Source organism: Suncus etruscus, chromosome 3, assembly GCF_024139225.1.
Source record: "Suncus etruscus isolate mSunEtr1 chromosome 3, mSunEtr1.pri.cur, whole genome shotgun sequence".
Lineage (NCBI taxonomy): Eukaryota > Metazoa > Chordata > Mammalia > Eulipotyphla > Soricidae > Suncus > Suncus etruscus.
In genome coordinates, this window is record NC_064850.1 from 45,163,560 (window position 1) to 45,178,602 (window position 15,043).

The 15,043-nt window shown below is 55.9% G+C and overlaps 1 protein-coding gene across 1 annotated transcript; it reads right to left on the bottom strand.

Moving 5' to 3' along the window:
* Positions 1-2,799: 2,799 nt before the first annotated feature.
* CD34 (CD34 molecule) lies at positions 2,800-13,732 on the bottom strand. Its single transcript, XM_049770759.1, has 12 exons — positions 13,667-13,732; positions 10,918-11,109; positions 9,700-9,950; positions 9,016-9,129; positions 8,518-8,598; positions 7,763-7,861; positions 6,701-6,817; positions 6,544-6,603; positions 4,284-4,425; positions 4,132-4,184; positions 3,866-4,030; positions 2,800-3,617 (listed from the first exon to the last, which is right to left on the bottom strand). Exons 1-12 carry the CDS (start codon positions 13,725-13,727, stop codon positions 3,459-3,461), a joined length of 1,494 nt encoding a protein of 497 aa, XP_049626716.1. The 5' UTR covers positions 13,728-13,732; the 3' UTR covers positions 2,800-3,458.
* Between the last annotated feature and the right edge of the window lie 1,311 nt (positions 13,733-15,043).

Here is a 15,043-nt window from a genome sequence, read left to right on the forward strand (position 1 = left end):
CCCGGACACGCCTCGGGTACGCCCTGAACACTCCCTCTTATATGCCCCGCCCCCACGTGCTCCGACCCTGAGCACGCCCCGCCCCTTCTACGCTCCTTCTTATATAACCTCGGCAGTGCGCAAGCCAGCCACGCCCCCTCATTTGCCTACTCCCTATATACCCTCCCCGCATCGCCTGGCCACGCCCCCATCACGCCCCGCCCCGGACACGCCCCGCCTCAGAACACGCTTCCTCTTATCTATCCCCTCCCCTCGCCCTTACTGCTGGCCACACCCCCCGAGCGCACTCCGTTCCGCCTCCGCGCACGCGCAATCCGTGCCACCATCGGTCCCAAGTCTCGAACCTCTTGCAAGGGTCCTGGGCTCGGGCACCGTCTCTGCGCCTGCGGGGTGGACCCCGGGATGAGAAGAGAGTGAAGGGGGCCTTGGGAGTACTCGGTGGCTGTGGCCTGCTGTCGGGGTGATTGGTGAGGCCCCCTGCGGGTCTGCCTCTCGTTTCCAAACTTACTAGCCTAGCAAGGGCTCCGATTATGCCCAGGAGCTCGCTGTCCGGCAGCAAGATACCAACGTCCACCCTCTCCTTCACCTTCTCCCTCTCACCAGGCAGGAGGGTCCCTAAAGTCCATCTGCGAATCATTGATAATGTGTCAAAAGGGAATTTATTCCAAAACAAGTTCCAAAAAATCGTCATGGCAGCCCAACCTTCCCCCGCCCTTTCCATCATCCATCTCTGTTTAAGGGACATCACGCACAGCTGCCCAAGAAACCTGCTACCAGATGGGAGTGAGCAACAGAACAGCTCTAGTCACCTTGCACTTGGCCAAGGCAGGTTCTGTTTTGGAAGTCCCATATGGTTCCCAGAGCACTACCCCAGTGGTTCCTGGGCGCAGGAGCAACCTCTGAGCATTGCTAGGTGTGTCTGACTCCCTTCCCCAATGAAAGAAAAAAAGAATAAAATGAAATGCAGAGCCTAAAGAAAAAAGAAAAAGTAAAGAAAATAAAAGAAATGCAGAGCCTAGGGCGCTTGCTTTTCGTGCCACCTCTCCAGGTTTGATTCCCAGTATCCCTTATAGTCCTCCCAATCACTGGCAGGCATGATTCCTGAGCACCACTGGGTGTGACCCATTCCCCAAAATTAAACCAAACAGGGGGCCGGGCGGTGGCGCTGGAGGTAAGGTGCCTGCCTTGCCTGCGCTAGCCTAGGACGGACCCATATGGTCCCCCAAGAAGCCGGGAGGAACTTCTGAGCGCATAGCCAGGAGTAACCCCTGAGCGTCACAGGGTGTGGCCCAAAAACCAAAAAAAAAAAAAAATTAAACCAAACAAACAAACAAATGTTGGACCTTCTGTCTCAGGAATCTCAGGGAGATGTCAGCCTGGCCCAGGCCAGCAGGGATTATAGATAGAAGGGACCTGGACGTGAGACAGACTTGGACATAGAAGCCAGTCACCTAGTGAACTTGGCAAAGCCTGTAGTTACAGAGCAGACAGAGTGCAGAGGGACAGAGCAGATGGGGCACAGGGAACAGAGCCTAGGATCACAGAGCTGTAGGTGCTGGGCACAAGAGCCTGGGTTGCAGAACTATTATGGATGGAGGGACAGCACAAAGCAGCCGGCCTGCAGGGGGAGCCCGAGCTGCACTCAGCTCTGCTTGGATGGGATTTTTCTAGGAATAGTCCAGGATAGTGTGCAGATCAAACATCCAAGACCACAGCCACAGCATCACTTATGCAAACACACAGGCACATGGACATAGCATCTGCTTATGTAGACATATGGGATACAGCATCTCTCGTGCACACAGGACACAGCATCTGCTCATGCACACACACGGGACAGCATCACTTATGCAGACACATTAAACACAGTATCTGCTCATGCAGATACACATAAGACAGCATATACTGATGCAGACATACAGACACATGAAACACAGCATCACTCATGCACATGGGCACACAGATAGCATTTGATTACATACATGCATTAGCTCATGAACACAAGCAGGCAACATCTTTGTGCTGTGGATACACATGAAATAGCATGTGCTCATGCAGGCATGGGCATATGTGTGCCGCCCTTGTAAGGTATCTTCGCTGTTAACTTTGCTGGGTATTTGTGAATCCAAGAACAGTCCCCAGAATGAGAAATTACTTCCCATTCCCTTGTTCCCTTTCGGGGGAAGACCTTGGTAATATTTATCCGCAGCAAATAATAATCCACACAGATCCACCCCACCACATACATACACACAGGGTCATATACCTACCAATCATGTGTACAACTTGAGTGTACATCACACATTTCTTGTGTGTATATGCTACGGACTTGTATTTCTTGTGCACACGCATATTCACCTACCACAACACGTTTCTGTACTCAGACACATATATATGCACATTCAATCCCACCAGGGCTGCAGGGGGAAACAGCCAGGTGACCGAGAAATTAGCTCCTCTTCTTCCTGCTGCTATTTGTGTGACTAGGGGGTGACAGGTCAGGGGGACATCAGATGTGATGTTGGGGTGAGGGGTCAGGTGCAGCTGCCCCCTCAGTTGTGATACCCCATGGAATTGGGTTTTGTGTCCCTGGGTGCTAGGCTGCTGGAAGCTCAGCCTGGCCCTACCCTCCAGCCTTCTCCTGCCACCCCCTCTGCCCTGGTCCCTGTTTTCCCCTTTAGGAAATGAGAGGTCCCAAGACAAATGCCCCATGTCACAGATGGGCGGGTGGGCTGATGGGGAGCCCTACAGCACCTGACCAGGTTGATCTGACAAAGGAGTGGAGTCTCAAACATGAACTACAGCACTTACACGCTGCTCTTTATTCACACACATCCCCCATCGCCCTGTGTCTGGAAAGTTCTAATTTCCAACAGTCATTGGAACAGGACAAGCCAACTCTGGAGGCACTGTGGTGTCCTGGGGTAGGTGGCCAGGGCAAGTGGAATCTACTGGTCTGAGCACTGACTCAGTCCAGGAGTCAGGATGGGGATTGGTGTGCTGCGCAGGGTCTGGGGGGGGTACAGATATCCCTGTACCCACCCTGGCCAACATAGGGAGAGCCCAGACTCATGGGGCTCTACATCCCAGAGAGGGGATGCAGGAGAGGTCAGAAGGCAGTGACAGGTGTGAGGACACTTGGGTCCTGACTGCAGGGGTGTAGCACCCTTCAAGGAGTAGACGTTGATGTAGAGTTCAGGGGCAACAGGGCCTCAGTCATTCCCTCCACACCGCTGCCCCTCCTCCAGCTCAGAAAGCCCACCGTCGCCCTCAGAAAGAACATGGGGCAGCAGGGAGCCCCCAGCAGATCCAGGGCCTGAGGCTGGTCACCTTGAGGTTAAGGAGGAAGTAAGGGACCCCCCAGCAGAACCAGAGTCTGGGACTGTTCACCGTGAAGGTGAGGCAGGTCAGGCATGGGGTCAGGTGTGGGGGACCAGGGTCGGGCCAACAGGGCCCTGTCACAGTTCCGTGTCGGCCACTGCGTGTGGCGCCGAGTGACCATTTCTGGGGGCGGCCCGGCCGTTTTCTTGAGCCCCATGGCTGGTGGCAGCCTTGGGCTGCCTCTCGGGGGAGGCTCTGGGGCCACCCCCATTCTCGCTGAAGTAGGGGTCTTCACCCTAGACGGAGCGTCAGGAAAGGGGCGTTATCTGGCAGGCGGAGGTCCCACAGGCTGCTGGGTCAGCTCCTGGGGAGAGCACAGAGATCACCTGCCACAGCTCAGAGCAGCCGAGTATAGGGAGGGGTGCTAAGGGACCCAGAGGCATGTGGGAGGGGCTCAGTGTTGGGTGTGGGAGCTTTAGCATGGGGCCGGCTTCCTCCACCCTTCTCTTCCCTTGCCATCCACCCAGTGGGTCCCACCACTGACCAGCCGCTCCCCAGCAGGGCTCCAGCTGCGCCGGTTCATCAGGAAGTAGCCAGCGATGCCCAACACGGCCAGCAGCAGCCCGGCGGTGACCAGGGCGATGAGCGTCTTGCGGGAGTAGCTCTGGTGTCTTGCCACATCCTCCTCAGAGAGCTCGTGGATCCCCAGCTGCAAGGACCCCTGACAGCGCTCAGACACCCTGACCCCATGCATAGGAGAGCCGTGGCCTCGGAGTTGTGGGACCCCACCCACCTTCCCAGGGAACTCACCTTCCTCAGCTCAGACTGATGCTGTCTCAGGAACTGGAGCTTGCTGGAAAGTTCTGGAATGAAGATGTGACAGGATTGGACAAGGCACTGATGGCCAGGTCCGTCTGGATGCAGGTGTCCTTCAGAGGCCCCGCACTGACCCCAGCCCTCACCTGTCAGGTTGGCCATAAGCAGAAGCAGGCAGTGGGGGGCGACCTCAGACTGGGCCAGTCGCCAGGAGCAGGGCCCAGCCTCAGGCTCCCCAGCACACAGCACACGGGCTAGTGCCTCACCATTGTCCCTCAGAAAGTCCTCCTGTGAACAGACAGACACACAATTCCTCCTGTGGACAGATCACACATAGCGAGGCTCGGGCTGGGGATCCCCAACCCCTGGAAGGCCCTGTTCTCTCTGATGCTGAATGGGGCCTTCATCTTACTGGAAAGAAACAGCAGGATTGTCCAGAAGCAGATAGGCAATGGGGGCATAAGGGATTGGGGGTATCGGGGTGCTGGTGAACACCAGCTGTTGGCTAAGGCAACCTAGACACTGGGTGTGCTCAAGACTAGCAAATTAGGGACACAGATCAGAGACTGTGGGTGATGGCAGCGGATGGAGAGCCATGTCCTGTCCTGACTTGGGTCTACACATCTACCCATCCCTCACTGCAAGATCAGGCTCTTCACAGGTACACGTGAGGTTGTGGCATGTGGCAGAGGAAATGCTCCCAGGGGCCTTCTCCCTGTAGCCCTCTCACCCCAAGGCTTCTGTGCACAGTGAGCAGCTTTGCCAGATCCTCAGGATCAGGGTCCTCCCTCCCCCCAGACAGGCAGGAAAGCACCACTGGTCCCCCTATACACAGGGTCCAGGTGGCCTTGTCTCGGATTCCTGCCATGCCTGGACTCAGTGCTGAGAAAGGTCCCTGGGCCATCTGGGATGAAGTGCCTGACCTAGAGTCAGGAGAAGCCACAGATGGAGGCCAGTGTCTATGGGAAGCTCAGTGAGAAAGGTTATTTGCTGAGCTGGATCATGAGGCCATGGGCCACAGACCACCCCCTTCTTAGGCCCTGCTGTCCAGCCCCCCACACTTGTCCTAGCCATACCCTCATCCAGAGCTGTGGCAGAGGAACCTACACACCTTACCCTAAGCATGAGGTCACAACCCTGTGCCCATTGACCAAAGGTTGCTGTGCTGGTGAATTGTCAACCCAAGACTTATGTATTTGTCCTGCACACATGTCATACGACACAGGCATCATTGGAACATGTGTGCCAGGCAACCATGCACTTGTGGTATCACACTTGTGCCACACGTGGACCCTGTATATGACACATATGAGTGTGCTGGGCCAAAGCACAGTGGCATGTGCCACTTGAGTGTGCCCATTGCACATTTATTAAACATGTATTTTGCCCACATAAGTGCAGTTCACAGTGTCATTCGTGTGCATGTGTCCTTTGTGAGCATGCAAATGTGTATCACTGTTACCCTTTCCCCAACTTCCTGCCTATCTTACCTGAATAGTGAGACCCTCCCACATCTGGAAGGGGCTGCGGTTGGTAATTGAAGTGGCCTCGGGGAGGGGTGAAAGAAAAGCAGCAGGAAGAGAGAAGCAGGAGGTAAAGAGAGATCATGGATGCAGAGGCTGTTTAGCTTAGAAGCCATGTGAAATATGCACATGGTGGTTAGGGCCTTGTAAATAAAGCTGGATGTCTCCTGAAATCTGAATGCTGTCGGTCATTTTATTCGCCGTTACCCTGATACCTACAGACCTGTCAGGCGATAGGGGCTGCAGGCGCTGGGCTGGGCCGAGAAAGGGCCCATCCATCCATCCACTCCATGCATCACTAGGACTTTATAATTAATATTTAATACAACATATCACATGTACCTTCATATCTTGTGGGCATACATTTATCGTATGTTCATGTATTCATGCCATTTGCCCCTTGTGGGTATGCATGCATTACATGTGTATATTGTGTGTCATATGTACCTTGGTGTCTTGTAGGCACCATGTGTATTATTAGATATGTCCTTGTAGATATGCATGTGTTGTGTATATTGTATCACGCATACACCAGTGTCTTGTGGCACACATGTGTCATGTGGTCACATGCCATGCATCCCTTTGGGCACTCATATGACATGCGTTCATGTGTGTCTTTGTGAGCATATGCCACAATGTACATGTATGTGTCCCTTGTGGGCATGTGTCTGTCATGTGTTCATGTGTGTGTGCCAAGTGTTCCTTATGGGCATATATTTGCTTGTGCTGCAGCTGTGTGGGAGGCTAAGAAGTCCCAGTGGGCACCCTCCTGGCACAATCATGTTGTATCCAGCCCCTCTCTCTGATGGCCAAATCCGGGGGGTGGGGCAGATTCCAGAGGCACAACAGGACATAAGACATAAATCCAAGACAGGTTGCTGACCCCACTGCCCAGTGCTGGCCAAAGGTCAAGGCTGTAGCCGGCACCACCAGAGCCCACAGGCTGAAGGGACCAGGTGCATCTGAACAAAGCCCAGAGTGTCAGGAAGCTGAGGTCAGCGGAAGTGACCGGTTGGATATGAGGCCAGTCCAGCGCTCACTGGAACAGCAGCCATGGCGGGGGGCAGGGTCCAAGGACTTGGCTTAGCCCCGGATGTGAGCAGGAAGCACTTGCCGTGCTTGGCAAGGGTCCCTCCCAGAGTTGATGATGTATGACACTAAAAAGGGTGTTCCTGCTAAGTCCCAGGATCCCAGTCCTAGTCCCCATCCTCCAAAACATCAGTCAGTACCCGCCCAAAGGTTCCCGGCATTGCTCAGATCTGACTCCTGGCTCTGAACTCAGAAATCAATCCTGGGAGCCCTATGGTTATGGGCTGCCAGGGAGTAAAGTCAGGTCAGCATGTGCAAAACCAATGCCCACCCTGCTATGCTTTCCCCAAACCCAAAGATGCTTGCTGCTCCAGTCCCATCTCTCCAGGTCATGGCAATTCTGGAAAGATGCTGTCACCGAGGCTTAGTGCATTGGGGCAGGGCCACGAGACAACTACAGGCATGCAATCCAGTCACCAACTTCCAATGAGTGTAGACAGAGGAATGGGGACTGTTGCTTAGCCCTGAGCAGGACAAGAACCCAGCCCGAGGCAATATTGGTGGGTAAAGGTCCCAGATGAAGAAGATGGTGGTTGCAGGCAGGTGGGAGGCTGAGTATAGCTACAGCTATGCAGCTAAGGGGCTCAGCAGGATGCACAGACTCACACACACCCCTTAGCCCACCGGCTTTCATGGCTAGGGGTCATTTTCTCATGCCGGGTGCTCAGCCACCCTTAGGATTTTGGCTGAACGAAGGGAATAGCCTGGAGAAATCCATCAATGTCATGTTCTGGAACCTTCTGAAAAATAGAGCTGTGGACATCCAATGTATCTATCTCAGCAGCATCTGCAAGGCTCCTGAGGAATGAGGGCTCTGCTCCAGGGTGCCTAGATGCTGGGATATTCTGGCATCCCTCATGTGTGTGACATAGGTTCAGACAGGCATGTATGTCTTAGTCTGTGTACATGTGTATGTGCACCGGAGCATGGTGCGTGGACCAGTAAGGCCCAGGGGGAAGCTGGCCACTCTGGCCCCTGATGCTCAGCAGCTGAGCTAGTCCCAGACCTCTGACCTGCTGACACTCTTGACATGCCTCACAGGTGTACAGGACCATCAGGATGGAGCAGAAAGATTCAATTGGGTTCTTAGCCTGGGGTATGAGGAAGGGCACCTGGCAAGGAGCCACAGGCCATACACAGGTCTTGGGTCTGATCCAGAGCTGCTAACCTTCCCCTTCCTGAATCCTCAGAAACACAAACTCCACAGGCAAGGGAGTGAGGGGCCACTGACTCCCGACTGCAGAACTCTGGAAGTGACTGGAAGTGACAGGGAGACCGTCTGTGTTTACCCCTGGGTGGCCAGACCCTCCATCATGGGACCCCTCAGGGCCATTACAGAGGCTCTGGGAGCTGCAGAACACACAGCAAGAGGGACCAAGCAGTAGATGGAGGCCTTTCCCATCCACTCCAAATGGATGTGCCTCCTCCTGTTCCCCTCACAAGGGTCCTGGCACTCAGTCAGCCAATAAGGCCCTGAGTAGAGGTTCTATACCCTTCTCCCATAGTGTCATTAACCCCAAATTCAAGATTTACAGCAGGTGGAAGGGGACAAGACCCCAGAGAGGTTTACCCCAGGTTCTGTCCTGACCCAGGTAAGCAGAGCACTTTGGGGCAGGGAATTGGGAGGACTCAGGGGTTCCAAAAAACCACATTCTGCCCCAGAGGGACAATGACCAGGTCTCAGCCCTGGAGCAGCAGGTGTGAGTGGAGTGCAGTGGGGCACAGTGGGGTAGTGTAGGGCACAGGGGTGTGCAGGGGCAGGTCTTACACAACTGGAGGTCTGGTTCAGCCGCAGGCAGATGCTCTGGCTCACTCTCACTTCCTTCACAGATGAACATTTGATCTCTCCCTGCTGGGACAGACATGCTTAATCATGGCACCCTACAGGAAAGGAGCTCCCACACACACTGAGGCCCCCCACTCCCCCGCTGCGGCAGCCCTGACCGCTGGCTGTCATGGGTTTGTATTACAGACATACCCCACCCCAACTCACACAGGTATCAGCATGTCCCAGTGTCTTGCATTCAGGTGACCCACAGGGCCCCACACCAGGCCTGAGGCTAGTCCCATTTCACCCAGGGCTTGACCCACACCCAAACCTCAATGCCAGGGGGCGGGGGGATGAGTAGACCAGGTGGTCCCACCCGGTACCTGATGCCCACACTCCACTCATAACCTCCCTCCATTCCCCCCACATCCTACACTGCCCCCACCCTGCCATCTACCTTGCCCCCAACTCACCCCTGCCCCAACTCGCCCCCTATACCCTGCCTCCCAATAGGACTGTGGGCAGCTTCAGGGCTCCAGTGCCCATCCAACTGCTCCAGTCCAAGGCAACACAGGAGCCAGTGCAGCAGGAGGGGTGGAAGCCGAGTGTGAACTATGCAAGAGAGACAGTGCACAGGGAGGTGGAGGGCTCTCAGTAGCAGCAGAGCAGAGGGGTCAGCAGGACCCCTGTACCAAGACCAGCACCAAGGCTTCATATCCAGCGGACTGCAGGGAGGTGTGGACAGTTCTGGCAGAGACCAGGCACCATCCTGACCACTTACCCACTGTAGTATATGAAAAAGTTTCCATAAGATTATTCTTGGAATTGTTGTATATAAAAGTATCTCCTTAGGATTGTTCTGTGACTATTGCCCCACCTAGCCCTTCCAGGTGGGGGCGCTGTGGAGTTGGCAATAAATAGCTTGATGGGCAGGGGAGAAGGGTCCTTTTGCGAAAGCTGCAGGCTGCAAGAGGCTTCTCTCGCTCTCTTTGCCCAATCTTTTACACCCTATCCTTCTTGTCTGTGTGGATTATTATTTGCTGCGGATAAATATTACCAAGGTCTCCCCCCCCCCCCGAAAGGGGACAAGGGGATGGGAAGTAATTTCTCATTCTGGGGACTGTTCTTGGATTCACAAATACCCAACAAAGGATTTAACAGCGAAGATAATTTACAACCCACCTGGATAATGTTTGTGGCAGGAGATGGTGACGTTGGGGTCTCCAGCGAGGGTGTCTCAGGGCTTGTGCTATTTTCAGAGGGCACCATGGTATCAGTGGGGGCTGTGCTGGATGTTGGGCTCGTCTCTGGGGCTGCAGACTCATGTGTGGTGGGAGAGAGTGTGGTAGTGGCTGGGGTCCCAGCAGGGAAAGTTGTCCCATTGCCAGGAGTAGAAGTGGTCATGGTGGCCGCAGTGATGTTGGCTGCAGGCTCTGAGGGCGATCAGACAAAGGTGCATATGCCACACAGGTGCAGACACACCTACATGCTACAGTAACAATGACACACATGTACAGGCACACACGGCACACTGTCATAGTGCAGCAGGCATACATCTCACGCATTCACAATCTATGATGTTCATGCAAACCACTGCACGTGTCAACACTCCCATGTATCAGGTACATGCACACAGACATGTTCACACACATATAGTAGGTACACATGTACACACGTACGATGCACATCCAAAATCCACTCTCACACAATGCACATCCGTGTACACAATTGCACATACTCACACATGCACACACACGCAAAACATACTATACACATGCAAATACTCACACGTGTACAAATGCATAGCACTCAAACACGTAATGCACACATGCGTACACATTCACATGCATGCAACAGAACACTCATACACACATTCACGCCTATGCATACACTCATATTTATGCACGAGCACTTACATATGCATGTGCAAAAGGTAACATGCACTCGCATGTACAAGCACACTAACCTGACACTGCAATACAGCAGCACACAGGCACGCACATATCATCTGTAACTGCACAGGCCCCTGTGCATGCCCACATACTATATGCCAGAGGGGCAACCCGGAACAGGTTGACATGTGCGCTAACACTCAGGAACGCACTCACAACCTCAGGTGTGGGCATGACTTCAAAAGGTGCCTGGAAACCCAGAGCAGCTTAGACACCCCTCACCCTGCTCCCCCTCCAGAGGGGTGTCCTAGGAGGAACAGAGAGGGGGCTGGGAAGAGCAAGGAGAGGGTCTGGAAAGGGCTAAGAGGGGTCTAGGTGACCCCGAGTCTGAGCCCCTCTCAGTTCCAAGTTGGTGATCAGCTTTCTCCCCCTCGCATACAAGGCACCACTCCCGGGTCATCCCCATGAGAGCGGGAAGTGCCCAGCTAGCAGTTCGGGATGCCTGTACCTGGGAGAGCAGCTGTGGTGCCTTTGCTGTCCTCCACAGCAGGCTGCAGGCTGGTGCTCCCAGGAGTGCTGGTTGGAGAAAGGGTTGTGGGCCTGGACTTCAGCTCTGGCACCAGTACTGTGGGAGATGCCTCCAGGAGAGAAGACCCATTGGCCACGGGCATGGTGGGATTGATCTCGGCGCCCCTGGAAGCTGTTGAGACAGGCCAGTCATGCTTGGGGACACTCAGCACAGCACCTGCCCTTGAGCCCTGGGTCTGAACGCTGGTTTATGCACAGCCACCACAAAGCTGTTGCTGCAGGAACAGGACCCTCCACCCCCTATCCCTGCAAAGAGCAGGATCCTGCATGGAGAAGCCCCACCTAGGAGGGCAGGCAACAGGCACCCACTACCACCTCTGCAGGAAGAGGCAGTGAGGAAGCCAGCCCAGCCCATCTCAATTACGCCAGGCTCAGGGCCTGGCGGGGCACAGGTTCAGGGGATTCTCATATCCACAGCCATGGGGAAGAAGGGGGAGAGAGAAAGTACTGAGAACACAGGCTCCTGGTTGGTGCTGTACCCTCCCTGAACCCCCATTCTTTAGGGGTATAACCTTCCCTGAGCCCCCATTACTACAGAGTCTTACCCCGGCCTGAGCAAACCAGAAAGCCTAGGAAAGTCAAAGGTCCTGGAGACCAAGGAGGACCAGGAAAGAGGAGCCCGATCTTTTAGGAGTGCCTGCACTGTAAGTCTGGCCACTGCTCCAGAGACTCGGAGTGGAGATCTCGGAGTGCTTGGGCACTGCATTGTCTCCCTGGCTCTCAGGGACCCCACATTCTACTCCCTCCCACCCCTTTCCCATGGTTGCACCCCAGCGCAGGGCCCACTCTGTCTCCACCAGGGCTGGCTGCATTTGCATCTGATCCTAGTCCACACCCAGGACTTGGTCCCTCGGCCCGTTTCCCGCCTTGGCCGCAGCTCTCCGCTGGCTCCCCCTGACTCTCCCAGACTGTGCATGGCCACCCACACCCGGTACTGGCTGCTCAGCTTTTCTTCAAGACTGAGGACGCCCTAAAGAGGCCCAGGGCTCCCCCAATCCATGGAGCAGCAGATTCACTTCTCCTTAAGGAGGTGGTCCCATGCTGAGGGCTTCGGGAGAGCTTCAGGAAACGGAGGTTTCTGATTGTAGGGCCAAAGCCCCCAAAAGAACCCCCCCAGACAGACATAACTGAGATGGGGCAGGCTCTTGGCACAGCCGTTCTCAAACCTTAACCCTCCCAGCTCCATCCTCTGGCCCCATACCACAGCACGTAAGAGGGAACTTCTGTTTTCCTGCAATTTTATCTGCTGATTAGCACAGCCTGGTGGAGGGAGCACTGGCTAGGAGGAAGGGCCAAGAGATACCACTTCATCAGTGCCAGGCACTGCCCAGCCACGGGGCCTTGAGGGGAGCCCTGAGAAGGTCTGGGCAGAGGTGCCCTCACTGCGCTTCAAAGGGTGGGGCCCCGGGAAAGGATCCGATAAAATCCTTTTCATTTTCTTTTCTCCCTCGGATATGTGGGCCCAGACAGGATATGGGCGTGGGACAGTGGGGCCTGAAGGACCCAGAGGAAGAGGAGGAATGTAGGGGGGTGGGGGTAGGCTGGGGCAGGCTGGGCAGATTCCAGAGGGTCAGTGGGGGTCTCTAGCCCTGAAACGGCTTCTGGATTGGCTTTGTAGCCCCCACCTCACACAGAAAAAGTCTTGAGGGCATGAGTGATGGGAACACAGATCCATGAACCCCCAGTCGAATCACAACACAGACCTTCTCCCCAATCCCTAGTTGGCATTTTAAGGCGCAGAGACTCTGGGACCACAAGGGACCACAGGGCATCTCTAAGCACTCCTTGGCACCCCAGTTTCTCAACAGGCACTCCAGGTCACCTATGTACTCCAAGATCCCCCAGGATTCCACAAGAACCCCTAAGATCTCTCAGACACCCAAGACACCCCTCCACCCCCAAGGTGCAAGATCAACAGGGCAGAAGTAGCTTCGTTGTGGAAAAGTGCTGGGATTTTGGTGAGAGTGTCTAGGGCCCATCATCACCAAGCCCTGAGTGGAACCCCAGCCCACCTGCCCCCAGCACACACACACCCCCACCGCGCATAGGCACAGCCTTGTAGGTCTGGGAAGAGGTGCCCGGTTGCCAATGAGGCTGACCCAGCCCGACTAATAGGTGCCTCAGTGGAACGTCCCACTAAGGGGCTGCAGTCAAGAGTGGCCAAAGACTGGGCAGGAGCATTACCAGACAACTTTAAGATTAGAGGAGCAGAGAAGGTGGGGTAGCACAGGGGGTCGGGGGGAAGGGGATGTATGCTTTTGGGCTCCTCTGACCATGAGGAAGGCTCAGTGATGTAGGCCAAGAAGACTGTCCAAGAGGCCCCAAGATGAGGGGGAGGACACCTCCAAATTAGCCTGTGTGAGGGGCCCAGACCGATAGCACAGCCTGTGGGGAGGGCTCCTGCCTTGCAGGGTTTCATCCCCAACACCCCCACGTGGTCCCTAGAACCTCGCCAGGGGAGATCCCAGGAGTAAGCCCCTCTTGAGCACCGCCCTGGGTGGCCCCCAAACAGATCAACAAAACCAGATCCAAAGTAGCCAGTGACGAGAGTGCTGGGCCCCTCGCGTGCCAACTTTCCACCCCCTTCCCGCGCGCCCAGAGCTGCGCCCTCGGCCCCAAGTTTGCTCCGGGGCCCCGCGTTCCACCCTGGCCGGCCCCTCGCTACTCACGCAGAAGCGCCAGCAAGCACAGCGCCGCCGTCCAGCCCCGGGTCCCCGCGCGCCCCAGCATCTCGCCCGCTGCGCTCCGGCCCCAGCGCTGCGCCCGGACGCCCGCCAGCCCGCCGAGCAGCTCCTAGGCGCCCCGCCTCGAGCCGTGCCTCCCAGAACCGCCCCTAGCGGGCAGCGGGCGGGGCCGCCCCTTTTCTCCCCAGTCCCTCCTCTCCCCTCCTCTCCCCTTCCCAGTCCTGCATCTCCCCTCCCCTCCCCTCTCCTCCTCAGTCCCTCGCCTCCTATCCCTTCCTCTCCCCTCCTCTCTCCTTCCCAATCTCTCCCCTCCCCTCCCCTCCTCTCCCCTTCCCAGGTCTCATCTCCCCTCCCCTCTCCTCCACAGTCCCTCCCCTCCTCTCCCCTCCTCCCCCTTCTCTCTCCTCCTCAATCTCTCATCTCCCCTCCTCTCCCCTTCCTTCTCTCTCCTCCCCTCCCCAATCTCTCATCTCCCCTCCCCACCTCTCCCCTTCCCAGTCCCTCACTCCCCTCCTCTCCCCTCCCCAATCATCTCCCCTTCTCTTCCCTCCCCAGTCCCTCCTCTCCTCTCCCCTCCTCAATATCTTATTTCCCCTCCCCTCCACTCCCTTCCCCTCCCCAGTCCCTCATCTCCTCTCCCCTCCTCTTCCCTCTCCAGTCCCTCATCTCTTCTCCCCTCCTCTCCCCTACCTCTCAACTCACTCCCCTCCCCTCCCCAATCCCTCATCTTTTCTTCCCTCTCCTCCCCAATCCCTCATCTCTCTTCCTTCCACTCCCCTCCACTCCACTCCCTTCCTCTCCCCTTCTCTCCCCTCCCCGGCTCCTCCCTTCCCCTCCTAGCAACCCCAATCCCACTTAGTCTAGTGCTGTCAGCTGAGCAGGTACTGGCTTTGGGGTCTCTCTGTGTGCCCCCTTTCCTGCAACTGGGCTGTTTACCCTAACCCTGGCTACCATCCCTGGTTCAAAGGGGTACCCTGGCTTCATCTCACTCTGATCACCTGCTGCTGCCCCTGGAGCCTCTGCAGGGCTCTGGACCCAGTAAGGCCAAAGTTGGTGGTTGGGGGTGGTGGTGAAGGGAGAGAGGGGAGAAGGAGAAGAGGAAAAAGGAGGTTATAAGAGAGGCAGAGGCAGGGAGAGGTTGTGGAGGGAGAAGGCAGAAAAGCACAGAGGAGGGGCAGAGCAAAGGAAGGGGAGGGGGAGGGAGAGGCAGGGGTGATCTCATAGGACAGCATCCATGACCAGAAGATCTCTCTTCCTCTGTCTCTGTCTCTCTCTGTTCTCTGTCTCTCCCTGTCTCTGTCTCTGTCTCTCTCTCCTGTCCCCTACTCTGGAGTTACAGGGGGTAGGCAGCGCCCCACCCCT

Coding starts and splice junctions, on each gene's coding strand:
- CD34 (XM_049770759.1), bottom strand. CDS start 13,727: ATGCTGGGGCGCGCGGGGACCCGGGGCTGGACGGCGGCGCTGTGCTTG. Junction 9,951..10,917: donor CACCACAGCTGCTCTCCCAG/GTACAGGCATCC, acceptor GATCGCCCTCAG/AGCCTGCAGCCAACATCACT. Junction 8,599..9,015: donor CAGTCCTATTGGGAGGCAGG/GTATAGGGGGCG, acceptor CTGTCCCAGCAG/GGAGAGATCAAATGTTCATC.